The sequence below is a fragment of the Mustela erminea genome, chromosome 10, assembly GCF_009829155.1.
Source record: "Mustela erminea isolate mMusErm1 chromosome 10, mMusErm1.Pri, whole genome shotgun sequence".
Taxonomy (NCBI): Eukaryota; Metazoa; Chordata; class Mammalia; order Carnivora; family Mustelidae; genus Mustela; species Mustela erminea.
In genome coordinates, this window is record NC_045623.1 from 29,336,571 (window position 1) to 29,364,496 (window position 27,926).

Sequence of the window (27,926 nt, forward strand, 5' to 3'; positions counted from 1 at the left end):
CAAAATCCATTCTGTCAGAAGCTTGCTATTTTTAATTCCTTCATGTATTGAAAGGCTACTGTGTATTAAATGTGGGGATACAATGTTGAAGGAAAATGGCTCCCGCCCTCCTGGAGCGGATAATCTAATGAAAACTAAAAGAAAACTTGTTAGTTTAGTTTTCTGTTTACTATATGAATGCTTTTAATATTATTCAACGAAATGCCTATTTTCCAGATGTCTTCATTGTCAAAAGCTAAACACATTTATTTCAAGAAACAGGTGCTGAGCAACTTTCAGCAGAATCTGGAAGTACTTTCTTTTGTCAGAAGGGTGCTCCGTGCTGAAATTTAGACAATTAGATCCTTAGAAAATGATTCCCACTGCCTCCTAAAGTGAAAAGGGGTTGCATTTCAGTAGGAAACTCTGGCCTTTACATTTTGGAGTAAACAAGTTTACAAACGAATTAAACTGCATTAGTATTTTGATACCATCTTAAATTACCTGTGAGTTTTCATAAGCAACAAAGAAGATTGGAACGCGACACTGGAACGTGAGTCATTGGACGTGGTTGCTGAGCTGAGTTTCGGGATGTTAAGCCACAGCCTTATCAAAATTGAGAGTACGCATTATTATAAAGAAGCTAAAATTAAGCAGCTGTATTTGATAGAGGTGAAAAGCAGTGAGATCCCAAACCTTTCTGATCCGTTTTCCCTTGAGAACTACTGAAAGGAGTAGACTTTTTTCCCAGAAAGAGGTAGATGAGCGCAATACACACACACACAAAATTATCGTATGAAAGTCCTGTGAAGCTTATGAACGCCTGGCTGGGGCCTCTCCCATCTTCCTAAACTCCTTCTCCAGACTACCAAGTTCTATGGCAGCTGGTAAATCGTTCATGTGATTCGGTACACCAAACTGCCGATAGACAGCAATTTCTCAGATCCTGAATGACTATAGATAAAATAACTAGGATATTACCAAGCTTCAAGCAGGAATGAGGCAAGACAGAGGTAAAAGGAGAGAGAAGACAGAGAGAGAGAAGAGTGGTGCGTGAACGAATATGGGAATGAAGAAAAGGAAGAAAGAGATGAAGAGAAGGGGACATGGAGGCAGCAGGAGGGTGATGGGGACAGGTGGCTGGCTCTCGTTTCCAAAAGTCCAGAAGAAGCCTTGCCTCCCTCAGCTCCTTTGAGCCCCCGGGACTCCTTGAACTCTCATCTCTCCAGTGCTCCTGGCCCCTTGGTTCCTTTGAACCCCTGTGGATTCTGTCCCCTGTTTCTCTCAGCCCAGCTGACTGCCTGTTGAGGACTGCCTGGCTTCTCTGCTTCCTCTCACTATGCTTTCTTGCCCAATAATTAGATTTCTACTTGACCTGTGGTCCTGAGGCTTCTCCATGAGAAGGACCATAGTGAAAAATAAAATGGTTTTTTGTGTGTGTTTTTTTTTGTTTGTTTTTTTAAAAAGTAGGCTCCACTCCCAATGTAGGGCTTGAACTCATGACCCTGCAATCAAGAGTAGCATGCTCTACTGACTGAACCAGCCAGGCATCCTTAAAATGGCATTTATTATCTTCATTCTATGTAGTTTCTCACTTTTCCCCTTAAAACTCTCTTCTATGGGGAAAAATAATAAAGATTTGCTCTGGGCACCTGGCTGGCTCAGTCAGTAGAGCATGCAACTCTTAGTCTTGGGGTTGTGAGTTTGAGCCCCATTTTGGATGCAGAGATTACTTAGAAAATAGGTAAGTAAACAAAACCTGGGGTGCCTGGGTGGCTCAGGTGGTTAAACTTCTGACTCCTGATTTCGGCTCAAATCATGATCTCAGGCATGTGAGATGGAGCCCCAAGTTGGGCTCCAAGCTGGGCGTGGAACCTCCCTAAGATTCTCTCTCTCCCTCTGCCCCTCCCCACTCCTGCACACTTAGGTGCATTCTCTAAATAAATAAATAAAACCATACTATCAGTAAATAAATAAATTTCAAAAATAAATAGATAAAATAAATAAAATCTTAAAAAAAAAAAAACCCAAACTCTAGCTCTCTTCTGTGTTGTTTTCTGAGTTCATTTTAGTGATTTTCTTTGTACTTAGTTATGTCATTTGCTCCATCTCTTTTTTTTTCCCTTCCAAATCTAAGTCACCCCGGAGCTGAGCTCTCTCTTTTCTGTTTTCTATATGCATGCCATCCCCGAGGAAACTATGGATTATAATGACGTAGCATAGTGTGGTAAGAAAAACATGGATTTCAGAAGCAGAAAAAAAAAAGTGGATTCTAGCTCTAGTATCACTGCTCTATGCCCTTGAACAAGATACTGGCCTTTCTGAGCCTGTTCTTCCATCTGAAAACAAACAAACAAACAAACAAAAAAACCAAAAAAAAAAAACAACTGAGGACAGTCCTATCTCCCTAGAATTATTTCTGTGAGGATTAAATGGGATAAATTTGTAAGAAGGTGCTTGGCATGGTCTCTCATTGAGCAAACGTGTTGACCAGCAACTATATGGAAAACTCAATACGACATACTTAGGAATGATGCAGTACAGTTTTCTGCCCTAAATCTACTCACAACCTAGGATGGACATTGGCATGTAAACACATAAATCGAACACGCCGTGTCAGAAGCAACAATAAGAAACTTACAAGATAGAAAGGAGACCAAGAAAAGGCAAAGAATTAACCTACTGGAGGTTTGTGAGACTAGGAAGGCTTTTGGGAAAAGGTGATACTTGAGTTGGATTTTGAAGTATACACTTTTTAAAAAGATTGGTTTTTTTTGAAGGATAAATGTTAACAAATAGAAGCAGAGAAAACTGCTTATGTTGACACACCTAAGTGTTGAACAGCCTGGACTATTCAGGCTGGAGAGGCATAGAGAGGGCAGATAATGGGATGGTAATAATAATGGCAGTAACATCAAATTATTGAGCGATTACTGTGTGCCAGGCACTGCCTCATCATTAAACACTTTGCATACCTGATTTCTTGAAATCCTCCTTCCAGTAACCCTGTGAGTGGAGAGCTTGCCTTGGCCCTGGGGCCAAATGAAGAGCCACTGGACTTTTAAGTAGGGTGTATATCATAGTACTTTCTGCCTTCATGAATTTGATTACTCTAGGTAACTCAGAAAGTGGAACTGTATAGTATTTGTCCTTTCATGACTGGCTTATTTTACTGAGCATAATGTCCTTAAGTTTCGTCCATGTTGTAGCATACGTCCTGATGCAGGGCTCGATTCTAGGACCCTGGGATCATGACCGGGGCTGAAGGCCAACGCTTAACAACTGAGCCACCCAAGCATCCCCTCCTTCCTTTTCAAGGCTGAATACTATTCCACTGTAGGTTGTGGGTCAGCAGATTTTACCACCTCAGAATGTGTTTCCATGGCATAAGGATTATTTTGAAACTACAACCATTCAAAACCCAGCAGATTCAGGAAAAAACCTCTTTACCTCCCCTTCAACTGCCTAAGTTTACATGGGAAAGGGAGCCCATACCAGGAAGAGAACTCTTACTGGAGATACCTTTTTACGTAAGAAACTTAACTCTGTAACAAGGTAATCTTTGTTTTTCAAACATTTTCTCTCCCTTTCTGGGAACGGCCTTTCTTCCCTTTGCCTCCTCAGATCCTTACCTTTTTCCTTAGGTCCATGATACTTTATAAACCTCAATTACCTGGCTGCCCTTTGAGTCTTCGGATCTTTATGGAACTTCCATGTGTGTGCAGTTAAGTTCACTTTTCTGTTAATCAATCTTATACCAATTAAATTATTAGACCAGCTAAAGAACCCAGCAGGGAAGAAGGGAAAATTTTTCCACCCCTCCAATGTACATAACACATTTTGTCCATCCATTCATTCATTGACAGACACTTGGGTAACTTACACCTTTTGGCTATTGTGAATAGCGCTACCATGAACCCGATCACACCAATATCTCTACACGATCTGCTTTCAAGTGTTTGGGGTATATACTCAGGAGTGGAATTCCTGATTTATATGGTGGTTCTATGTTTAATTTATTTTTTTCTTTTTATTTTATTGTTTTTAGAAAATCCAAGCTATAAGAACTCAGTTTTGAAGATCAATCTGGGAGATGAAGACTGAAGTCAGGATCTCATTCCCTGGCCACGGATGATAAGAACCTCAGTTTCAGGCTGTTGAGAAGGGAAGGAAAAGACTAGGTAAGCAATTGTTGAGAACTGGATGCCTAACTGGCTGTCAGGGAAGGGGCATTCTGCATGACTTCCTTATAGGGTCTCTCCAGATTTGGGGGAACTGGAGCTTAAATAATTTTAGGTGTCATCTTTGGGACAAAGAATAAAAAACAATGAATAAAAAGTTAAGTGCAGGGCTCTGAACGCTGTCCTGGGAAGTGAGGGGCGCTTCTAACCGACGTACATCTGAGAAGAGCATGTGCCCAAGGCATCCTGTTTAGCTGGCTGCAGGCATCGCTTTCCTCCCTTTTTCCTTTGGGGTTCCTCATCTTCCCTCACTCTGCTCCTGTGCTGTGGGGACAGCTGCCTCCTCACCTCCCACAGCATCTTGGACCCCTGACCCACACCTCTCAGTCAGAGCTTTCCTCCCTGTGGCCGAGGGATGGTGGCAGAGAGGGGTCGGTGACCTACAGCAGGCCAAGAAGACTCAGTTCTAGCACTTTTGTTGGAACTGTTGGGAAATTGTTCACTTTTTTTGGTCATGCTCTCTTTTGTGTTGTGGCTGCTGAGAGGTTAGGATGTAAGCCTGGATCTTCTGGTGGTAAATCTGACATCGAGGAGGAAGAGAGTCAACAGAAGAGGTATGTGGAGATACTGGCTTGTGATCCCCTGTGACTGGGTCCCTGAATCCAGTCATGCCTAAAACTCTATCTTCTCCAGGTTTTTCTCTTACATAAGCCAATTAAGCCCCTTCCCTTTTTTGGGGTCTAAGTCAGTTTGAGTTAGTTTTCTGTCTAACCAAAATATTCGGCTTCCGTATTTGTTCACCAAAAAGAACTGTGGTGGACCCAGCTTGGGTCAGGGCTCCTTGAAACCAGTGACTGTGCCTAGGGGGTAAGCCCTTGGACGGCTGTGCCATGGGCCTGCCTCTGGCTTGGAAGGAGGTGGCTATGGACTGACAGATTCACAGTATCATGGGGAGTGGGTGGTAGGCTCTCCTCAAAAGGACATGCCATGCAGCAAAAAACAAACAAACAAACAAAAAAACAGAGATGTACCTTGCAAGATTGATTTTCGATTCCTGAGGGATCTAGGAAGTTTTCTAGGGTTTTGAAAAACCCTAAAGCAGGCCTGGTTTTAAATCCCAGTTTTGCTCTCTATTAACCATTTCACTTTGGCCAAGTTGTATGTCCTTTCTCACTGCATCTTAGTTTCTGATTGTAAATGGGAATCGATAGGATTCATCATTACAGGGTTGTTGTGAGTGATATCTAGAAGTGAGGTGACCATATAATTTACCACCTAAACAGGGACACTTCTGAGAGGGAAAAGAAAAACTTTTAAGGAAACTTACCAGGACTTGGGGAGACAAAAAATATTAGTAGTACCGTGTTTCACTCTCAAATGCATCCCTATTTGGGTAATAAATTATACAGTCTCACTCCCCATAATACAGCTCTAATGGCGCTTCGCACAGAGTAGGTGCTGAAGTCTTAACCTCCTTTGAACCTTCTAGGGTCCCCTCTGTTTTTCATACAACTGTTCTTTACAATTCTCCTGCATTGTGGATTTATAGGATGTAGCCTCCAAAACATTACTATTGTCCTGGTGGCAAGATACATGATGATCTGATCCACCGATTCGTATCTGTGAAAGAATTTTTTCTTACAACTCCCCTGCAACTGCTTAAAATGGGAGTTTGGAAGGGTAGCATTGACCTCCTTAAGAACCTTTATTTACTTACTTTTTGAGGATTTTATTTATTTGACACAGAGAGAGAGAGATCACAAGTAGGCAGAGAGGCAGGCAGAGAGAGAGGGGGAAGCAGGCTCCCCGCTGAGCAGAGAGCCCCATGCAGGGCTTGATCCTAGGACCCTGATATCATGACCTGAGCTGAAAGCAGAGGCTTACTTAACCCACTGAGTCACCCAGGTACCCCTTTAAGAGCCTTTATTTCAGCTCAAAGTATTCTGAGTGTTTAAGGCACTTCTAGTTAAAATACTTAGGATTGTTGGGACACACCCTGGTGCTATTTTGTAATATGAAATTTCACTTAAACTTCAGTATTTGTGGACACATCCTATTGTCAGAAGTTGGTCAGGATTTTCTAAATCTAGCCTGGCAGGGATAAATTAAAGAAAACACAAATTATGGGCAAGAGACCGAACAAACACTTGGAGAAAAAGATACATAGATGACAACCACATTAATTTATTTTATTTATTTAATTTTATTTAATTAAAACTACAACGAGATACCACTTCACACCTATTAGAATGGCTAAACTGTAAAAGATTGATCACAGCTGGTGAGGATGTAGAGGAACTGGAACTCTTACACACTGCTGATGGGAATGCAAAATGGTACAACACTCTGGAAAAATATAGCAATTTCTTAAAAAATTAAATACATACCTTTCATATGATCCAGTCATTTCACTCGAATTTATCCATAAGAAATGGAAGCAAAGGTCCACATGAATGTTCATACAGCTTTATTTGCAAAAGCAAAAAACTGAAAACCCAAATATTCAATAAGGGGTGAGTATATACACTGTGATAGATCCTTACCATAGAATACTACTCAGCAATAAAAAGGAATTAGACTACTCTAACACGGAAGGATTTTTCCGATTAATTTTGCTGGGTGAAAGAAGCCAGTTAAAATGGAATACACAAAGTATGGTTCCATTTACATAAAATTCTAGGAAACACACACTGATATGTAGAGACAGAAAGCCTATCAGTGGTTGCTTGGTCAGGTAGGGTAGCAAAGAGGAGAAAGAGGGAAGGGTTACAAAAGACTGACTTTTCAGTAGACAGTGGCATTAAGTATACTATCATTGCTATCCATTTCCAGAGCTTTTTCATCATTCCAAACTGCAGCTCTGTACCTATTAAACAATAACTCCCATTAAACAAAACTTACCTTTATGTCTGTAAGTTTTTCATGACAAAATTGAATATAGTTCTTGAACATTCTACAAGGAATTAACTATAAGTAGAGTAACATAATGGTGCAGATGTTTTCCATCTGCACTGTACCTCAAATCTGGCCACCACTTCTCACTCAAAAGAAAAGTGGGCGAGGTTTTGTGGATGACAAATGGCCACTATCACACTACTGGAAAAACAGCCCAAACGGCTTGTCTCACTAATTGTAGCTCAATTGTGTCATTTGTGTGGGAAGAATGACTTAATTATCATTACTGCCTCCTGTCTAAGTTAGCAAATCACATATAAATCATTCACTTTCCTCCCTATTAGCCTCCCCCCTCCCATTCCCCTGACCCCAGTCATTCCAAAGTCCATAGCTGGTTTTTGCATTTTAAAAAAATTTTTATTAATTTTTTTTTTTTTGCATTTTCTTTTAAAGTTGCCTTATTATTTTCTGTTTCAGGATGGTAAGGTGTTTGGCTTCTCTTCTCCTGATTCCATGATTTCTTCTGGCACAGGAGCCAGGGTTTGGTAAACAAAACTCTTCTACGAGGATCTCAGGGGTTGAAACATGTCCTAGGTGTGCCCAGGAAAATGATGGCAAGAGCTGAAGTTTTGCAGATGGGCAGACCTTGGCCAGGATACTTAGGTCTGAGTTTCATTCTCATCTCTGCCACGGATATGATATCTACCTACTAGCTGTTGGTAGGGGTAAATGAGATAATGTTTGCAGGACATCTGGTACAGTGCGAGGAGCCTGGGTGAATGATGAAAGTTATGTTCTCTTCTTCCTAAGTATCAAATTACTTGGAAATCAGAGTAAAGAAAGTGGTGGGGAGAAAGCAGAACTATGGAAGTATGGAGGCCACTTCTGGCCCAAAGGAGAGTACCTAGCTCTATACAAAGAGGCCACTGGATTAAAAAAAATTTTTTTTTAAAGAGAGCAACAGCCACCTGGGTGTTTGGACTAGCTGAATTCTGGATAAAGATGGTTGTGACGGGCGCCTGGGTGGCTCAGTGGGTTAAAGCCTCTGCCTTCAGCTCAGGTCATGATCTCAGGGTCCTGGGATTGAGTGCTACATCGGGCTCTCTGCTCAGCAGGAAGCCTGCCCCCCCCCGCCCCCGCCTCTCTGCCTACTTGAGATCTCTGTCAAATAAATAAATAAATCTTAAAAAAAAAAAAAAAAAGCTCGTGAAAAAGAGCTGTGCGAATCCAGAAAATGACTTGAAATGCCCCAGGCTTTGCCATGGCACAGTCCCGTTTTTTTCCGCACTGCATTTAGAGGCTTAGAGACTGAGTGGGCTCAAATTTGGCCAAAAGCCTTGTCTGTTCCCTTGGCGGCAGCGGGGTAGAGGTCAGACCAACAGGTGTGAGAAGCGGCGAGGTACGGAAGAAGGAGCAGGTGTAGGAGGAGCGCCCCCCCCACCCCGCCCTCGCTCTGGCACAGGAGCTCCCAGGCTGCTCGTGGTGTTCCCAGCAGCGGGTGCAAGAGCCCTGCCCCGCGTCAGAGCTCTCTGGGCTCGGAAAAAAGACCCTAGTGGGCTTCCCTCCCTCCGCTAGCCCCGAGCGCAGCGGCGGATGCCTGGAAGTTGACGTACATTCTGAGCTGCTGGGAAGCCCCTAGGCGCCCGACGCCGGCGCTGGGCGGGCTCCAGTCCGCGGGCCTGGGCTCCGCCCTCGCCGCCCAGCCCTCTGCCCAGCTGGGAGGAGGGGCCCCTCGCCGCGGGTCTCCGCGACGTGAGGACGGAGGCGGAGGCCCGAGCCCCGCGCGGGGAGAGAGCGCGGCGCCCGCTGCCCTTCAATTGGCCCGCCCCCCACCTAGTCGGAGAAGAGAGAGGAGGCGGCTCTCCATTGGCCCGGCCCGTCGGCCAATCCCTGAAGACCCGGGGGAGAAGGTGGGGGCAGTTTGTGGGGGGACTCGGGAGCAGAGCGGGAGGCTCTGCGGGACCCAGTCGGACCGAGCAGCCGAGGCACCGCCCGCGCCCCGCTGCCGCGTCTGGGCGTCTCCTGCGCCGCCCAGGGGAGCGAGCTCCGAGCCTCTCGCGCTGCGGCCACTCCTCGGGGCCAGGAGCGGGGAACCCTAGAACGAGAAACCCTCAGAGCCGAGCGCAGCCTCTTCCCGCCTCCCGAACCACCATGACCCACTTCAACAAGGGCCCTTCTTACGGGCTCTCGGCCGAGGTCAAGAACAAGGTACGCCGGGTCTCGGGTGGAGGCGTCGCCGCCGTGGGCGAGGGGTGGGAAGCTGGACGCCGCCCCAGGGGTCCCTGGGACTCGGGCGGTGCTGGGCCGCGCGCTTCGCCTCTGCACGCCTTGCCCGTCTGGCTTTGGAGGGAGGAGACGTCGGGGCGGCGCGAGAGTGGCCGCGCTTCTCGGTCCCGTCCCGGGACTCGAAGCGCGGGCGTCCCGGCGCTCTCCCGGCTTTGTCCGCGCCGCTGGCTGGGACTGGTGGAGGGCGGCGAGTTCCCGGGCTCCTGGAACCCCGCAGCGCCAGCCTGCAGTTCCCGGAGCCAGACCGTGGCTGCAGCACGCGCCCCTCGGGGAAGGGGGCGCTCCTGCCTGGTGATTCGCCCTTAGGTGGGGCCCGTCGGTGCGGCCCGGGACCTAGCACGCAGACCCCGCCGTGCGCCCTGGCCCGGGCTACTGGCCGACCCAGCGTTTTCTCCCTCCCCAAACCTTGGCCGAATTCAGCCACGAGCGAAGTTAGGCGGTTACGTGGCCGAACTGGGCCCTCCATTGTTCCTTGCTTCCCGGAGAAGGGACCGTTGAGGGGTGCACCGACTCAGGGAGCCTCGGACACTTCCCACTTTTCGAATTGCGGTGCTGCTGTGCTGCTGCAGAAAACAGACAAAGCCTGAGCGCGCCGCTTTGGGAGTGATATCTGCTGTAGAGGAGATTTTATTTTTTCTTAAATAGAAGTTTGTAGTACATTAGACTTTACCGATATCAAGGATATTTTCGTGGGTTGCTTTTGTTCGGGGTATATTTGCTGAGACGGGTTGTAGTTTGGTGTGATCTGGCTCTGGTAACTCTCAGCTTTGCCACTGCCTAGCCGAAGAATGCACGGGTTTATCTTTGGGACTTTTGGTCTGGGAAAGAGATGAGAGGCGGCCCCCTCCCCAAATCCTCTCCTTCCTTCCTCCCTCCCTCCCTCCCTGCATTCCAAGCCCATGACATCAAGGGTTTCAGGGGGGAGAGCGCAGCCAATCGGCGCGGAACTGCGCACAGAACGCTCATTGTCTCCTTTCTGCTGTTCTGGCCAAAGCGCCACAAAGGATTGCTGCTGTGGTTTTAATTCCCATTAACCTCCCGGGAGCCGAAGCTTGTCAGGATTGCCACCGCACCGTTCCACCGCTGGTAGAATACGCTGTCGGAGCTGTAACAGCCCAGTGTCCGGGGTGTATGCGGTGTGGAGTGAATTATCGAGAGGCAGTGAAGCGCACCGTTGTCAAACCCTAAGGGGGAGTTCTGTCTCTTCTCACCCTGTTACAGCCTGCGCATCACAATTCAGTTGTTAATAAATTGTGAACAATCGGTGAAGCAAAGCGTTGATTTTGGTCCCCGAATCTAAACTTGGAACGTTGAGGTCCTTTACCTTGTCAAGTGTGTTGCCCTTATTAGAAAACAGTCTTCTGAAATTTTTTTTTAAAGGACAGAAAAGTAAGTGGTTTGTGTCTGATCCTGCGGGTTCTTTCCAAGGCTTACACATGGAGCTTTAGGAATCTTTTCCGAGGAATCAGCAAGTCCAAACTGTTGGATGGGATACCCTGGCCTGGCTTGGGCACATTAATTTTAATTCGCCCTTGTGATTCTTGGCCCACAGCAGTTGAGTCTCTTCCTTTTGCATTGTAAATGAGGTCCCGATAACTTTGGCAGTCCTTCAAGTGACTTATTTTTCTTGGATGTTAATATCCGTATTAATTTCTTTTTGCTGACTAATGAAGCAGCTTCTGCCCTTTTCCTACTTTTTATTGAGCAGACCAACAAGGAAATGCAGAGACTGAGGTTAGATCACTATAATTATTATGCATTTTTAAAAACAGTAAAACCTCAGTTTTCAGAGCCTTTGGAAAGTTATTACAGCTTTCGGTTTCTATAACTGTGGGTTTATTCCTATGCCGTATTTTAACAACCTCCTTCATTTATATGAGCCTTTCGTACAGTACCCTTTCATAGGAAGTCTTTTGATCTTAACAGCACAGCAGCCCCGTGAGGTGGGAGGGATTGCTGGGGCTATCCAACATCATTTACAGGTTGGGATGCTGAAGCTTATACTGGGTGTGCCTTGCTCAAGATCACAGAAGAAAGTTGGAATATTCTAAGAATTTTAACTCTAAAAGTGATATCTTAGTGTAGTGCTTAGGGATATTCTTAGTAAAGTCCCTGTTGTCTGCCCCACCCTCCCCACTTTTGCCGTCCACCTGTCACTTCTTGACATTGTGATTATTTATGCAGTGCTGTTTTCATCTGTTCTGGACTTGGAAATCAAATATCCATGTTTGCTAGGCCTTTGTATGAGATACTGAGTTTCAACTGAGGACACAGAGCCAACAGTGGAGTGGTTATATGGAACATGAATTTTGACATCACTTGGTTCAACACCTTTTGATTTCTTCTTGCCTTTTTTTAATGTATTGTAATAACTGATACGTTGTTTAAATGTAAGGTGTTCTCCTCCCACCCCCCAAAGCTTCATACAACAAAATGGAAGAAATAGAAACCTCCTCAGGAAGCAGTATGGAATGGACCTTGGAGTTGAGCAGAGTTCTAGTCCTCCCTCTGCCACTTACTGCCTTGTATGATATTGGGCAAGGTAGCGGATATCTCTGTCCTTGTTTCCTAATCAATAGAATGGGGGGGAGTGATCGTTACCACCCCTAAACATTGCATTGAGATGTGTGTTTCTAGTGAGTCCGCAGTGACTGTGTTATCGCCATTAGTTATTAGTAACAGAAAATTGGTAATCTAGTTCTTAGACTTGTCACTGCCTGTGTAAGTATTCCATTTCTATTAAATAAGCCTTTGGTTTTATTACATTCCAGCTGTGAAAGCAGTTCATCAATGAATTGAGGAAGACTTTGATCTTAAGTACTTTTAATTAGTAAAATTTCAGGAAAAAATCTGTAAGTTTAAGGTACTTACTTGACAAGATGATAATACATGGCAAAACATGTCAAACTTATATATATATTTTTTAATAGGCAAGAAGTTTGAAAACAGCCTAAAAAAATAGAATCCTTCAGCATGGACTCAACAACATCTTTAAACAACTAGATCCAGTAATTTTATCTACAAAGATCGTGATAGAGTAGTAGAGTCAGAGACAGTACAGAAGCTGGTGTAGACAGTTCGGTGGGGTAGGTAGACACTCATAAAGTAGTAAGATCTTGTATGTGTTCTGCAGAGTGAGCCAGACATTTGACTGCATCTTGGGGACCAGAATGAAAAGGAAAACACCTCTGTGCCCTTTAAGCTGTGAGAAAACAGGACAGGTCCTCAAGGAAAGCACAGCATCTCCTGATGCCTGGCTCTGAGCAAGATGTTGGGGCCAGAGTAGTTCCTTGTAAAGTTGAGGACGCACTGAAGCATGCTCCCCACTAGGGGGGAGCTGAGAGGTTCTAGGAAAGTGGGGAGGTGGGTAGAGGTGAAGTGATCTTACCTCAGGATGTTTTTAGGGGGAGTCTATCTGAACTATTAAGAAGAAGAATGGGATTGGAATGCATGTTCTCACCATTTCCTTCTCACATAGAATGTATGATTTAAGCAAAGTAGCTTCTTACAGAATCTTCTTGGTTACAGAATGGTAGCCCTCAGCAGCTAAAAACTATGTTGGAAGACTTAATTCTAAAATTGTAAATCACTGAAGAGTAAGTGATACAATCATACGCTAATTAAATAGGACCAAATGTCCCACGAGTTCTGTCAGCCTGTCTGCCTTTGGACAAGCAGTTGCTCCAAGAGCGTTCCTGATCAAGGTAACCCCAGGGTGACAGTGGACTCCAGCTGTAGTTGTACCCTAAGGTGGCCTGCCTTGGTTTGCTAGTAGAGCACCAGAATCATGGTGAAACCGTGGATGAGCTTAGCTTTAGCTTTTTTTTTTTTTTTCCTTTTTTTTCTTTTTTTCCCTACACCCATTGTTGGGCTTGAACTCATGACCCTAAGATCAAGAGTCCATGCTGTACTTACTGAGCCATCCCAGGTCCTCCAGAAATAGGTTTTTAATTCAAAACTTTTGTTTCTTGTCTCTTTCCACCAGCCATAAGGGTTCCAGTCTCATTCATTGATGAAATATATCAAGATCTATATTTTAGAATATAACTTGGCATGTAGTTGGTGCTCAGTATATGTTGATTTAATGAATTTCTCCATCAGGAGTAGATTTTACTATCTTTAAAAATTGGAAATCAATCCTGTTAGAGTATTCATTGCAAAAGAATTCTGTAGTGCAGTGTGATATTTTGGAAGATCAGGTGATTTTTTTACAGCTTCTTTTTCTTCAGTTTGTTTTATTAATATTACATTAGAAAACTTAACATAATTCCTTTGTTGTTGCTGAAGCTCTTTCTTTCTTTCTTTCTTTTTGGAGGAAGGAAAGCAAGGTTTATTTATTTTTTTAAAGATTTTATTTATTGGTGTGTCTGGGTGGCTCAGTCGTTAAGCGCCTACCTTCTGCTCAGGTCGTGATCCCCGGGTCCTGGGATTAAGCCCCACATCAGGCTCCTTGTTCGGCGGGAAGCCTGCTTCTCCCTCTCCCACTCCCCCTGCTTGTGTTCCCTCTCTCTCTGTGTGTCTCTCTGTCAAATATATAAATTTAAAAATCTTACAAAATAAACATTTATTTATTTGACGGAGACCACAAGTAGGCAGAGCAGCAGAGGGAGAGGGAGAAGCAGGCTCCCAACTGAGCAGAGAGCCCGATATGGGGTTTGATCCAATGACTCTGGGATCATGACCTTAGCCAGAAGCTGACACCTAACCACTTAACCACTGAGCTACTCGGGCACCAGGCAAAGTTTATTGAGCAGTAACAAAGTGGTGGTACAAAGCTCCTGAGGAGAGAGGGACTGGAGAGGGTTGCCCCTGAGGCTCTTTATCTTAGACTCCCAAATTGGGGAGAAACAGTAGAAGTCTCCTTTGGAAGGCTCTGTGGGGTGCCAGCATCTCCCAAAGGCCACCTGCAAAGCGGTCATTCAGCTGACCTGGGTGGGACATGCCCTCTTTTTCCCCCATCTTGACCAAAACAGTTAAAGAAAATACATTTGCTAACTTGAGCAGGGGTACCCTGCTTTTCCTCTTTAAAATGCTGAAACTTCTTTACTCTGGAATTCTTTTTTTTTTTTTTTAAGATTTTATTTATTTATTTGACAGAGATCACAAGTAGGCAAAGAGGCAGGCAGAGAGAAAGAGAGGGAAGCAGGCTCCCTGCTGAGCAGAGAGCCCGATGTGGGACTCCATCCCAGGACCCTGAGATCATGACCTGAGCTGAAGACAGCAGCTTAACCCAGTGAGCCACCCAGGCACCCCTACTCTGGAATTCGAATGAGGATTATTAATCAAGCTTACTGTCCTGTGACTCATAGCTTTTTCTTTTTTCTTTCTTTCTTTTTTTAAATTTAATTTTATTTTAGGGAGAGAGCACTTGTGAAAAGGCAGAGAGAGAGAGAGAGTCTCAGGCCAACTCCCTGCTGAGCGTGGAGTCCAGTCTGTTGAGGGGCTCATTCTCACCACCTTGAGGTCATAACCTGAGCCGAAACCAAAAGTGGGACACCCAACCGACTGTGCCACCCAGGCGCCCCAGCCCACAGTTTTTTACACTCTTTCCTTTGTGGAAGTTGTATTATTTGTCAGTCTCTATCCACTTTTTTAGATTTCAAATATAAGCTTGACAGTGGGCAGTGGGCCTGGCTGGCTTCGTTGGTGAAGCATGTGACTCTCCTGGGATCCTGAGTTGGAGCCCCATGTTGGGAGTAGACCTTACTTACAAAACAAAAAAAAAAGCCAAAAAAACCCTAAGCTTGATGAGGAGGATCTTGCTGCTACAGTCATCAACCAGGAGTGCATCCTTTCTCCCCTGACCTTTTCCCTTCCACAGTGCGATCATGGGGACTAGTGAGCTGAGTTTTTACTTAAAAGTGTACTGTGAACCATGATTATTATCTGTAACATTTAAAAAAAAAAATGAAGTGCGATTGGATGGTTTTGATTTTTCAGCCAGCTACCATTATATCCAGGAGAATAAGAAGATGCTTTATTTACCTTCTCAGAACAACTAGGTGGTGGGAAGGGGCTTGTCCTTAGATTTTTGGAGAATTTCTTTTTGTTCTAGGCATTAGCCTCCTATGGCATATTCCCACATGCTTGCTTCTTCTTAACTCCAAATTCCTAGCCATAGAGGGCTTTTAGCTATAACTTGTATGTACTTGTGCTCAGATTTTGGCTAAGGATTTCCTGAGCCCAGAGTAGATCCTGGTTGTCTGTGGGGCCTGAGGCTTACACAATTTGGGGAGGGGGAGGAGATGTCAGGGGTTCTAACAAATACAAAAATACATGGCAAATTTTATGAAAATGGATGACCTTGGGAATTCTCATTAACTCGCAAATGGCAGTTAATCTTCTCTGGGTTCTTGTCATGAGAAAGTAGAACCTGGTGGCTAAGAACGTGGAGTCTTGCTTCTGCCTCTGACTTGGTGACTTCGGGCACGTAACCCCTGTCTCATCTATAAAATAAGAATATGGAGGTATCTATCTTTTATATGGTTGTTGGAAGTCAGTAAGGTGGCCAGTCCATGTAAAGTGTTGAACCTCGTGCCTGGACCCAGAAGTGCACATGATGTAAATGTGATCCACTGTTCCCGCTTTGTTGGTGGGTTCGGTTCAGTCCTGTGTTCTGAGCTTCTCTTATCTTCTAGCTACTGAGATGATCTCCAGGACCCGGCCTTTCATTCAGGAATCTGTTTGTATCTGAATGAGGCTTCAGGCAGATAAGGGACTATGATGCCAAGCAACATCTCTGGGTTTTGCTTCTGTGTCAGGAATAGGATCTGCCCCTAGAGTCCTTATCCAAGACTCCTTCCCCTGGTGGCCTGTGCTCCCTCTGTGAAATCCTGGGGCCTCTAACCCTGTTCTTCTTCTCCATGCTCCCCTTGTCCTCGTCCATGCTCCCTGCAGAGCCAGGGGCTTCTGTGGAAAGCTAGAGGCTTCACTTTCTGGCCGAATTCTGTTTGGCTTTCTCTTAAGAGATTGATTTCTGTTAAACATGATAAGATAGCTCTTTCTTTTCTTGGTTTCAGAGAGGCCTCATACTCCTCCACAGAGGGCTGACAAACATATTTACCTCTTTGTGTTTCTTTTCTTTCTTTTTTTAAAGATTTTAGTGCTTTAAGTCCTCTCTGCACCCACCGTGGGGCTGGAACTCATAACCCTGAGATCAAGAGTGACAGCTCCACTGACTGAGCCCACCGGGCACCCCTACCTTTTTGTGGGAAGATTTTGGCTGTCACTGTAGGCCTTCTGTTGTAAATGGTCTGTTGAGGGCTCCATCTAGACCTGTGTGAAGTAAGTCCATGAGCTCAGAACACTTCGTTTTCCTTCGTGAGGCAGGGAGGGCCCTTCTTCAGTGTCTTCCTTGGGCTGAGGGAAGCTTCAGGGTGCGATGCTCCCAGCAGTCTGCAGTGGGCCGGCCAGAGAATTCGAGGCAGAAGTGCAGACAAAAAAGGAGGTCTGTGGGCTTGGATGGACTCTTCGGGTGAGACACAGCCTAAGCATTTATGGCCATTTTCCTCTCCTCCCTCACAAATTTCCGGAGGATCCTAGTCGTGGAGTGGCTCCACGGAGAGCTGGCTGTGATTTCACTGTTGTTTCTTTCCCCTTCCCAAATGTTTGGACACTGATTTTTCCCTCATTGTCCCAAGCCTCTGAGCCTGCTTCGTGCTGCACAAGGCTCCACACAACCGGGTGAGGGGGGAGTGGGGAGCAAGTGTGTGCTTCCCCAGTGCAGTTTTCCCTCCCTCCTTTTGTTTCACATGGGAGGAAGTCGGAGAGGAAATAATCAATACCATGTGTAGTAAGTCTCTCCTAATTCAAACATGTGATTTCACTTTGAATGCAAAAATAGCAACAGCAATCATGGTTCTAATCGAGTATAGAAATTATACTTATGTTAAACATCCCATTGTGAGCTTGTCCGTGTCCTTGGCCCTTAGCAGCTAAGCTGGAACTCTACGGCCTTTCTCGAGAGTTTGCACAGATGGCCACATCCCTTCCCTTGAATGGCCCGTTCTCTGCTCTGAAGACTGGAGAGCATTTGTCTCTGCTTTTTCCTTACCTTTTTTAAGAGACCCGTATGTTGTATCAGACCCTCAGCCCCACCTCACCTTGGCCACGCACACACACAACCCCCTACACACACAGCCACACACGCGTGTGCACTTCGCCAGTCAGGCTTTCATTTTGCATTTTCTTACTCTCTTGGCTTGATTCTTTTTCTTCTTTTCCTCTTTCCAGTGACCGCTCTGCTGTTGACACCCTTTCCTGCATTCCCTCTTACAGCACCTTCTAAAACAACGCGCTTCGTAGGAGGCTCTTTTTATAGGGGCCAGTGGTGGAGTTACAGTGTTTTTAGTCTGAGACATCTCTGCCAAATATCTTATTATGAACTTCTGAACCATACCGGCAACGCCCTTTGAGACTGCAGATTCCCTATGGGCTGGTTTGAATCAGTGTTTTTTCTCTAGCTCTGCAGCCTATTCCGGTGCCTCAGTCAGCTACGGTGGTGGTGGTGGAAGTGGCTTTCTCAGGCACCCTTGCTTCTCCGTGACTGGAGAGGACTTCCTGGGAAGCCGCAGAGTCTAAGCCTGCTGGCTAATCCTCCTCCCGCAGACAGCACCGCTCTCTGGGCTGTAGACTCCGGGTATGGTGTGGGGAATGCCTATTGGGGCTTGTTTAGAAGGGAGGGGGTAGGAGAGCATCTGGTGGAGGAGAAGACGTAGCGTTGGAGTCAGACCCGGCTGACGGGCCAAATCCCTGTGGAACCTGTGACTTTTTGATGCGCCCTCTCGGTATGACGCCATCTTCCTTGCCTGTGGGAGCCTCTTCTCTTTGTACTCTGATTTTGTGAATGAAATATTTGTTGTGAAGGATGCAGACAGTACCAAAATATGGAAGTGAAAGTATCCTGTATCCCTTCCCCAAGCCAGCCACTTGTGCAACTCTGAGTATCAGTCGACCGTTCTAGAACTGCATCAGAGTCTGTGATAATGGATCCCCGTTACTGATTCATTACCTCTCTTCTCGCGGATGTTTCCTTCAAAAGTGCTTGTGTAGAAAAGAGCGTAACTTTTGACCCAATGCTCCTAAGTGTTCTAGGTGGTACCAAATGACTCTCTAGGGAAAATCAGTTTATACTTCCCGCTAAAGTTATGAAAGGGAAGGTGGTTCTCCTCTTGATGATAAAAACAAAACAAAACAAAACAAAACTGTATCAGGCTGGCCTCGTCAAAATTCAGATCACTTGCTTTAGTTCATTATTATGAAGTCACAAGTCATTGACATTTGGGACACCTATTCTCTCTGCCACCACCCCACCACTCAGGTGAGACTTGGCAGCAGAGTGAGGTGGGGGCATCTTTTACGAATTATTTGATAATGAGCAGACTTTTAAAAATATGTATTTTATTTATTTATCTGAGAGAGGGAAAACAAGCATGAGAGAGAGAGAGCGCGTGCAAGCACCAGAGCAGGGAGAGGGAGAAGCAGGTTCTCCACTGATGAGGGAGCCCAGTGCAGGGCTCAGTTCTGGGACCCTGGGATCATGACCTTTGTTGAAGGCATGCGCTTCACTGACTGAGCCATGCAGGTACTCCCGGTAGTTTTTTTCTTCTTTTAATAAGATTTTATTTATTTGAGAGAGAGAGAATAAGCTAGGAGGAGGGGGAGGGGCAGACAGAGAAACAGACTCCCCACTGAGCAGGGAGCTCAACATGGGGCTCAACCGGGATAAGACCTGAGCTGAAGGTAGACACTTAACCAACTGAGCCACCCAGGACTCCCAAATAACGCGTGGTTTTTAAAATAAAAGCCTAGGCAGCATCAGAATGATTTCTTATCAAAATGGTTGTCAAATAGTGTCAAGTGATTGTTCTGTGTGATATATTAAATTAGAGGAAATCTTTTTGGTATCCAGACAGGAATGGCCAGCAAAGCACAGAAGGATAAGGGTTGACATTTATTAATTTCTTCATGTTTATATGAATTAAGTCATTGATTCTCCCCAACAACTCTCCCCAACAACTCCCCAAGCCGTTAATGATCTCTGGTTTACAGGTGAGGAACAGTGGAACTGGGACTCCAGCCTGAGCATTCAGCTTCCGGAGCCCATGCTCTTCACTGTTTTAATCAGAAGCCAGAACTCAGGGAGAACTGGCAGCTTTCAAGGGGAAACAGAGGAGGCAGGCCAGAGAAGGAACTTGGGAATGATGTCCTTTAACAAGAAGCCACAGGAGGAGAGGTTGGAGGGGTTTTCTGGAGTGCTGCAGAAACACACCACTGGATTTGGCTACTGAGGGCGTCCCTGGTGACCTTGTGAGAAGATGGTCTTCAGTAGAGTAAATTTCCAGAGGCTTCTGGAAGAAGTACTAAATGGAGAGGTTTGTCCTGAACTGAAAGAGAAACAGGACAGTATTGGAAGCTGGCAGCAGGTTTAATCAAAGAAGTGCCTTTTGGGGTGCCTGGCAGGCTTAGTTGGAAGAGCATGTGACTCTTGATCTTGGGGTCCTGAGTTCAAACCCCAAGATGGGTGTAGACATTACTTAAAAATACATGTATTTGTGCTTGTTGTGGTGAGCGTTGCCTAATGTACAGAGAAGTGGGATCACGATGCTGGACATCGGAAACCATGTAACACTGTGTGTCAGCTATACTTGGGGGGGGGGGAGATGCACTTGTTTCAAATAAGGTGTCAGGTTGTCTATACCCACTCATGGACCAAGTTAAGGGGAAGGACTCAACACACAGGGTGAGGGGATCCAAGGCCATGGAGGGAAGAAGGTTCCAGTGGAAAGTGGGGAAGATCATGGAGGAGGACGGGAAACAACTGAGGTGGAGGAGACCTCTCTTGTGCCATTGTTGGGTTCACCCTCTTCTGTGAAAGAAGGGGGTAACTGTACTCCTGACCTTGTCTTCCTGGAGCTGCGAGAAGGCGCAAGGGCTAAGGGTGCAGGCCGTGGCCGCGGGAGGAGATGGGCCAGGCCGGCCAAATAGGCTGTTGACCCAGCGACTTCTCTCTGCTGAGTCCTGCCAAGGTCCCTTGGCTGCCTGTGTGCCACTCGCTCTCCTCATTACCTTGGCCCTTGGTCTGGAAGGGATGCAGAGGTGGGATTATTTTGTTCCTATGCCTGGGTGTCTTTAGCAAGCGTTCGAGATACAGCCTTCGTGAGACCTTTGTCCCCTGCTCTCAGCTTGTGTTACAGTCAGGTAGAACGTGGAATTAACCTTGTCAAGATGTGACCTCATCCCAGGGTCCTCCTGGACTTCAGAACTGGAAAAGGGAACTGTGGTCACACTTTTTATTTTTATTTTTAGGAACTCTGTCAATCTTGTTAACTATTGCCTTTTTTGTTTCAGTATGTGAGAAGCTTGCTTGTACCCTAGTTTGTATCTATCTTGTCTTTGGTGGCACTTGTATAGGACTTGGTGACATGGAGGTGTTTCAGCATTACTTTCGACTTCATCTTTTTTCATACTCCCCGTTAAAGTAAAGTGAACCAAGACCTTTTTACTTACTTAGGGTCTCAGCAAGTTGAGAGTCCTATATCTTCATATGCTATTTCATGATGTAAGTTAGAAAAAAATTTTTAAAAAAGAGGAACTGGGAAATTCTGTCCTGCCTTTTGATGGAAATTTTGTATCTGATGTTCACTGAGAAAAAGGCCCTGGTATCTTGCACAGTTAATGTCTCTGGAAGACTCTTGTGACATCTCACTGGTCAGCATCTAGCCTGTGTTTCAGGTGAGGTATTTGAGCTCTGTTCTTCACTGTTGGTGTACAGCCAGCAAAGGGACAGACGCGACTATAGTTAGAAGAGACATTCATGAGCTGAGATGTAGCTGGGCCCCCAATAGGAGCTCCTGATGTATTGAAGGCTGCCTGAAAGGCTGGTGTCCTGCTTCTCCTCAGCCTCCTTTCCACCCATGGCCCATCAGGAGCTCAGGGTGAGGGGGTGGTGTGTGTTTGACGCACTTCTGGGGTGGGCACCTGGGAGCACTTGTAACTGTGGGCAGTGTTTTGGGAGCAGAGGGTGTTTTTCCGGGTCAGTGGAGGTGAGTTCCTTGCAAATACGGTGTACACTTGGGGCCTGGAGGTGGATTTCATGGCTCCCTTAGGTCACAAGACCCATCCTACGAAGCAAACTTGGTATATCACTGATGAGGAGTGAGTGTGCATTCCACAGCTACGGAAATGTCACTGCCATGATGTCCCATGTGATTAGAGAAACAAAGGACAGCTTCCGGCTGTCCACATGCCCACTCACAGGTTATGTGGGAGGCCCCAGATGCCGCTGAGGATGCAAGTGCCTGAAGATGCAGACGGCCGTAAAAACCCCGGAGGCCCGCGGGTCTGATGAGCCCGGAGTGAGGCAGAGCCTTAGATCCTGGACGTGAGATGAAGGAAACAAAGCTCGGAAGAGCATCTCTGTTTTTTCATCTACTTTGCCCATGGGGCTTCAGGGTCAGTCCCCTTTCATCAGGATTTCTGCAGCAACAGCAAATTCAAGACCCAGCCAGCCTCCTTCCAAAGCAAGAGAATGTTCTCCTGCAGGCTTTGTCCTCCAGCTGTGCTTGGCCCACACTCTGCACTCGCTCAGTTCCTGCATGGATCCAGTGCGCCTCCCTGGTAGTTCCAGCGTGCCATTCAGAATAGATGGACTTCCTCTTCTATGGGACTTTTTTTTTTTAAAGATTGTTATTTTTAAGTAATCTCCATATCCAGAGGTGGGGCTTGAACTCACAACTCTCAAGATCAAGAGCTGCATGCTCCACTGACCAAGCCAGCCAAGCACCCCTATATGATTTTCATCTGAAAGTTCAGATGGTGCCAGCCTGTTTGTTCTGTGGCCCCCACAGCCGCTTCCAGGTTCTAGATAGCCACTCCCTCCTTAAGGGTTGTGGATGATCTTTCTCCTCTTTTCTCCATTCAGTTTGCCTCTTCTGGAAACGGATGTCAGTCTGTCAGTGGCCCCTCTTAGAGTACAGTACTCAGAACTGATCACAGTCGTGCTGCGGATATGGCTGAACCTGCGAGGGTCCGGTGGGATTATAACTAACTCCTCTGTTTGACTCCAGAGCACTGCGAAGAGGCAGACGAGGCACCTTCCTATCAGAGGAGTCGAATCCTTGCTTTGGCAAGTTGGTTCTTGGTTTTTATAAAGTCAGGGTGACAGTGATTACATAACATTTTCTAGTCCACATACTCCTCTCCTGCCTGTTTTAGGTACATAATCCTCTCCTTGGTTACCTCGTAGAGCTGTTGTTATCAAGCACAGAAGACAAGCACTAGTATTTTATAAAGAATTGTGACCTCTGCAGAGCAGGACAGCATTAGCTTCTGAGTTGTTTAGCTTATGGAGTATGCGTGACCAGTTAGTTCTACAACTTGTTGTAGGATTTTATATGTATCTGGAATAATTAAGACGAGGCACCTTCCTATCAGAGGAGTCGAATCCTTGCTTTGGCAAGTTGGTTCTTGGTTTTTATAAAGTCAGGGTGACAGTGATTACATAACATTTTCTAGTCCACATACTCCTCTCCTGCCTGTTTTAGGTACATAATCCTCTCCTTGGTTACCTCGTAGAGCTGTTGTTATCAAGCACAGAAGACAAGCACTAGTACTTTATAAAGAATTGTGACCTCTGCAGAGCAGGACAGCATTAGCTTCTGAGTTGTTTAGCTTATGGAGTATGCATGACCAGTTAGTTCTACAACTTGTTGTAGGATTTTATATGTATCTGGAATAATTAAGCTGTATTTCCTGAATCTCAACTTCATTTCTTTTGAACTATTCCCAGTTTAATTTTCCATACCTTTAAGAAGTATGTCCAGCAGTTTCCAGGTTGCCGGTTGTTCGTTTGTTAACCAGAATCGAAGAGACTTGGACAACCTGGGTGGTGCAGTCTGTCGAGCATCCGACCCTCTTTCGGCTCAGGTCCTGATCTCAGGGTCTTGAGATGGAGCCTCCCATTGGGCTCTGTACTCAGCGTGGGGTCTGCTTGAGATTCGCTCTCCATTCTCCCCCTCATTTGTGTTCTCTCTTTCAAATAAATAAATCTTTTTAAAAAATCTCTGTCTATATATATGTATATAAAAACCCAGAAGAGAACAGATCTAAATCTAAGCCTGAAGGTACATAAGCCGGGAGCTCCTCCCGCCCTGACGCAGGTCCACACAGTGGGCACAGTTGTTGCTTCCGAGCGGGCCCTGCTTCTAGAGTTACTGAGCTGGCCATAAGGAGTGCCATAGACATAGGGACTCTTATGAGAAAGTAAAACAAGTATGTCCCTAGTGATCCATCTAAGATTACTAGATTGGTAGATCAAGGAGATGTGGCGCCTATAAAAACCAGCAGCATTCAAATGCAGATGCCTTTCCGAAACAGGATAGATCTTTAAATCTGTAGCATTTTTCTTGTTGGGTCCTTCTGTCAGTGGATGAAAAGTCATTGTTGAGTACCCATGCAGCAGGCACGCGCTCTAGGGGTACAAGAGAACTGAAGCCTGTGCTGCTCCCACGGAGAGGACATCGGCACGTTGCACATGGCTTGCCCTAGGTGTGCTGGCCCCTGGAGATGGATGACTGCCTCCCCTCGGCACCCCCTCCCCAGGTCCCTGCACACCCTCTCTCCAGGAGCCCATCTAGCATGCCAGCAGGTTCTTTGGTCTGTACTAGAGACACCCTTGCCTTTTGGGTGGGGGTCAGGGTGCAGCGGCCCTGCATCTAGATTCGTGTTCTTTGGTTTGTTGAGGTTTCTCACATACTGAGCTGTTTAATATGTGCATCTTTGTTCATCGTTCTTTCTGAGTCTAGATTCTGGGAATCCAGCCTCTAGGTGTGACTCCTACTTGTTGAGATTTGAAATTTCAGAGTACAACTTTTATTTATTTAAGATGTCTTATTATTACTATTTTTATAATTTTAATTCCAGGTTAGTTCCCATACAGTGTTGTATTAGTTGCAGCTGGGCAGTATTCAACTCCCCCCATCCCCATCCCCCTCCCCTCAGGTAATTGTCCGTTTGTTCTCCATAGTTGAGTCTGTTTTTTTTGGATTGTGTCCTTTTTTTTTTTTTTTTTTAACTCCTTTGCTCATTTTTTTTTCTTGTTTTTGTTTCACACAGTTATATGGTTATTTGTCTTTCTCTGACTGGCTTATTTCACTTAGCATAATACTTTCTACTCCATCATTGCACATGGTGAGATTTGATTCTTTTTTTTTATGGCTGAGTAATACTCCATTGTACACGTGGGCACATCAGTGTGTGTGTATATTAGTATATATGCCACTTTTTTTTTTTTTTAAGAGTTTATGTATTTGACAGGGAGAGAGAGCACAAGCAGGGGGAGCAGCAGGCAGAGGGAGAGGGAGAAGCAGGCCCCCCATTGAGCAGGGAGACTGATGTGGGACTTGATTCCAAGACCCTGAGATCATGACCTGAGGCAAAGGCAACCACTTAACTGAATGAGCCACCCAGGCACTTCAACCCCTTCTTTATTTGTAGATCTATGGATGTGTGCTTGGAATGCCTGCATAATTTTTCTGTGGTAAATAAACTGCTGTTCACATGGGGTGCATGTATCTTTTGAATTAGTGTTTTTGTATTTTTGGGGTAAATATCCAGTAGCGCAATTACTGGATCAGAGGGTAGCTCTATTTGTAACTTTGGAGGGAACCTCCATACTGGTTTCCACAGTGGCTGCACCAGTTTGCATTCCCACCAACAGTGCAGAGTGTTTCCTTTTTTCCCATATCCTCCCCCAACACTTCTTGTTTCTTGTGTTTTTGATTTTTGCCATTCTGCCTGGCACGAGATGGTATCTCATTGCAGCTTTAATTAGCATTTTGCTGATGATAACCGATGTTGAGCATCTTGTCATGTATCTGTTGGCCATCTGTATGTCTTCTTTGGGGAAATGTCTCTGTGTCTTATGCCCCCTTTTTAATGGGAGTTTTGGTTTTTGGGGTTCAAAGTCCAACTTTGAACTATGTATATTTTAGTGTAGTCTGAAGGTCAGTTTCTAGATAGAGAAGACAAAATTGACATTTTATTCTGCATTTTCTTAATCGTTTATTAGTTATGTTGTTTGCTTTAGGCAATGGCCCAATTCCTCTTAGGTTACTTTAAAAACTTTGTCAGTTTCATAGTATTGGCACACTGAATCATAATGTCTTTGTATTTATTTGAGTATACATATTTGGAGAGAAAAAAATTGTGCTGGTGCCATATGCTGTATCTGAAGATCTGGCTGTCCTTCTGAGAGAAGGACCCAACTTTGAAAATACTCGTAGGCTCTTCCTAGGCCGGTGCTCTCACCTAGGAGAAGGCCATGTTCAGTTCCACAGGAAGATCCTAAGGCCCAATGGCAAGAAGCTGGATGAGTTTGAGTCCAGCATCTGCCAGGCCTTCCTTGAGCTGGAGAGGCAGTTGGCCCTCAGAGCCTGGCTAAAGGAGCTGAATATAACAGCAGCCAAGGAAGCAGAAGATTGGCGGTGGTTGGAAGATTATCATCTTTGTTCCCATTCCTCAACTGAAATCTTCTCCAGGAAATCCAAGTCCAGCTAGTCTGTAAACTGGAGAAGAAGTTCACTAGGAAGCATATTATGTTGTCTTTATTGCTCAGAGGAGAATTCTGCCTTCGCCAACTTGAAAACGGCCATACAGAAAATGAGCAGAAGTGTCCCAGTGTCCACACTTTGACAGCCGTGCATGGTGCAGTCCTGGAGGACTTGGTTTTTCTAAGAAAAATTGTAGGCGAGAGGCGTGAAGCTGAATGGCAGTCTGCTCACAAAGGTTCATTTGGATAAAGCACAGCAAAGCGACATGGGCACAAGGTTGAAAGTTTCTCTGGTTTCTATAAGAAGCTCACCAGCAGGGATGTTAACTTTGAGTTTTAAGAGTTTCAGTTGGGGAAAAAAAGCTCTTAGGTGTCCTTCCTGTTTACCTGAGACAAATACGGTTTTCCACAGCTCTGGAATATATAAGCATTCCCCATCAGATCTTAAGCACAGTTCACACCATAGAGTCTCAGATTTTGTAGTGACCTGGAGGAAGGCATGCAGTCTACCTTGACCTTATACCAAATGTAAAGGGATTTTCTCTAGAATTCCGACCTCTACCCCGTAAGAAAGAATTTCTGCTTTTTAAAAAGTAGCTACTTTATCCTTTCCATTAGCAATAATCTGAAAGAATGAGAATGTGGGATGCAAAGATAGGCAGGAGTGAGCTTTGAGATGAGTGGTGATGTGTGGTATCCCGGATGAGTCCCAGTGGAACTTTTTGAACTGTAGACAATAAAGTGAATAGGCAGCAGTGGGGTTTGGTTAATAGAAAGCTTTGTACCTCTGTACTCATCCCACATAAGAGGAGAGCATTAACTTGATGTGTCAGGCATGGAGATTCGCCCTTCCTTACCTGTGGAACCAGCTTCATGCTCACAGTGGTCCTGGAAGGAAGACTACCTATCAGAAATGCGGTCATCAGGATTAGGTTATTTAGGTCACACTAGAATTGGGAACACAGTTTTGGGAACTTTTAAAAGTTTTGACTTCAAGGCCTGTGATCTTGTTTGTTGTATCTATAATGTGAATGAATATCTTAAAAATTTGCAAAGGTGTGTATGTGGGGGGTGGGGTTAAGTAGGTAAGAAAATGTTAAAATCTGTTCATTGTCTTGCATGAGGTTTAAGAATGGCAGATAATGAAGAAGGGAAGAGGCATCATGGTATTTCAGATGGGAACCCATTTGGCCTTTGACAGTGGTAGTCCCAGTGGGTTCTGTTCTTTATTTTAAGGTTTTGTTTTTAAGTCATCTCTGCACCCAACATGGGGCTCAAACCCAAAACCCTGAGATCAAGAGTCATGTGCCCCATCAACTGAACCAACCAAGCTCCCCTCTATTCTTTTATTTTAAATACCCTGCATTATTGTTGTTGTTATAGTTTTGCAAATGTCTTAACACACCTTATTAATAGGTATTTGTTGGGGTGCCTGGGTGACCTAGTCTGTTGGGCGTCTGACTCTTGATTTAGGCTCAGGTCATATCTCAGGGTCATGAGATTGAGCCCTGCATGGGGCTCCGTGCTCAGCATGGAGTCTGCTTGTCCTTCTCCTTTCCACTGCTTTAAATGCATGCATGTGGATTGGGCCTCAGGGGTGGGCTGCCGGTTGGGCAGGTAGTTTGCTTGTCTCTCTCCCTCTGCCCCTTTCCCTGCTCGTGCTCCCTCTTTCTCAAGTAAATAAAATCTTTAAAAAAAAAAAAAAATCCATGACACCGGAACACTTGAAAGAGAGGGGAGCTGCATTGAATGGGATTGTACTTACAGGGTTTGGAGTAATGCTGGATTATCTTGGTGGCATGCAACAGGGAGCCTAGTGATCTGGAATTGTCTGCTTCCAGGTTTTACCAAGCGCTGTGATAAGAATATATTGTGAGGAGTATACAGGAAGGACTCGTCTTCATTCTTTAGTAGATTCTAGACCATCCCTGGGCACAAGTAGGGCCCTCAGTTCTCGTACGTATCTCTATGATCACGGTCCCTCGTGCAGGGTGCACCCCCACCTTTTCACTGAGTTGTACTTAGGGATATCTTGT

At 45.4% G+C, this 27,926-nt stretch overlaps 1 protein-coding gene and 1 pseudogene across 1 annotated transcript in view; both read left to right on the plus strand.

Moving 5' to 3' along the window:
* Positions 1-8,918: 8,918 nt before the first annotated feature.
* Positions 8,919-27,926, plus strand: part of CNN3 (calponin 3) — a 28,920-nt gene continuing 9,912 nt past the window's right edge. Inside the window, exon 1 of the mRNA XM_032360598.1 lies at positions 8,919-9,263. Coding sequence (XP_032216489.1) covers positions 9,207-9,263 — 57 coding nt within the window. The 5' untranslated portion in view covers positions 8,919-9,206. The remainder of the gene's footprint in view (positions 9,264-27,926) is intronic.
* LOC116600545 lies at positions 25,521-26,871 on the plus strand (annotated as a pseudogene).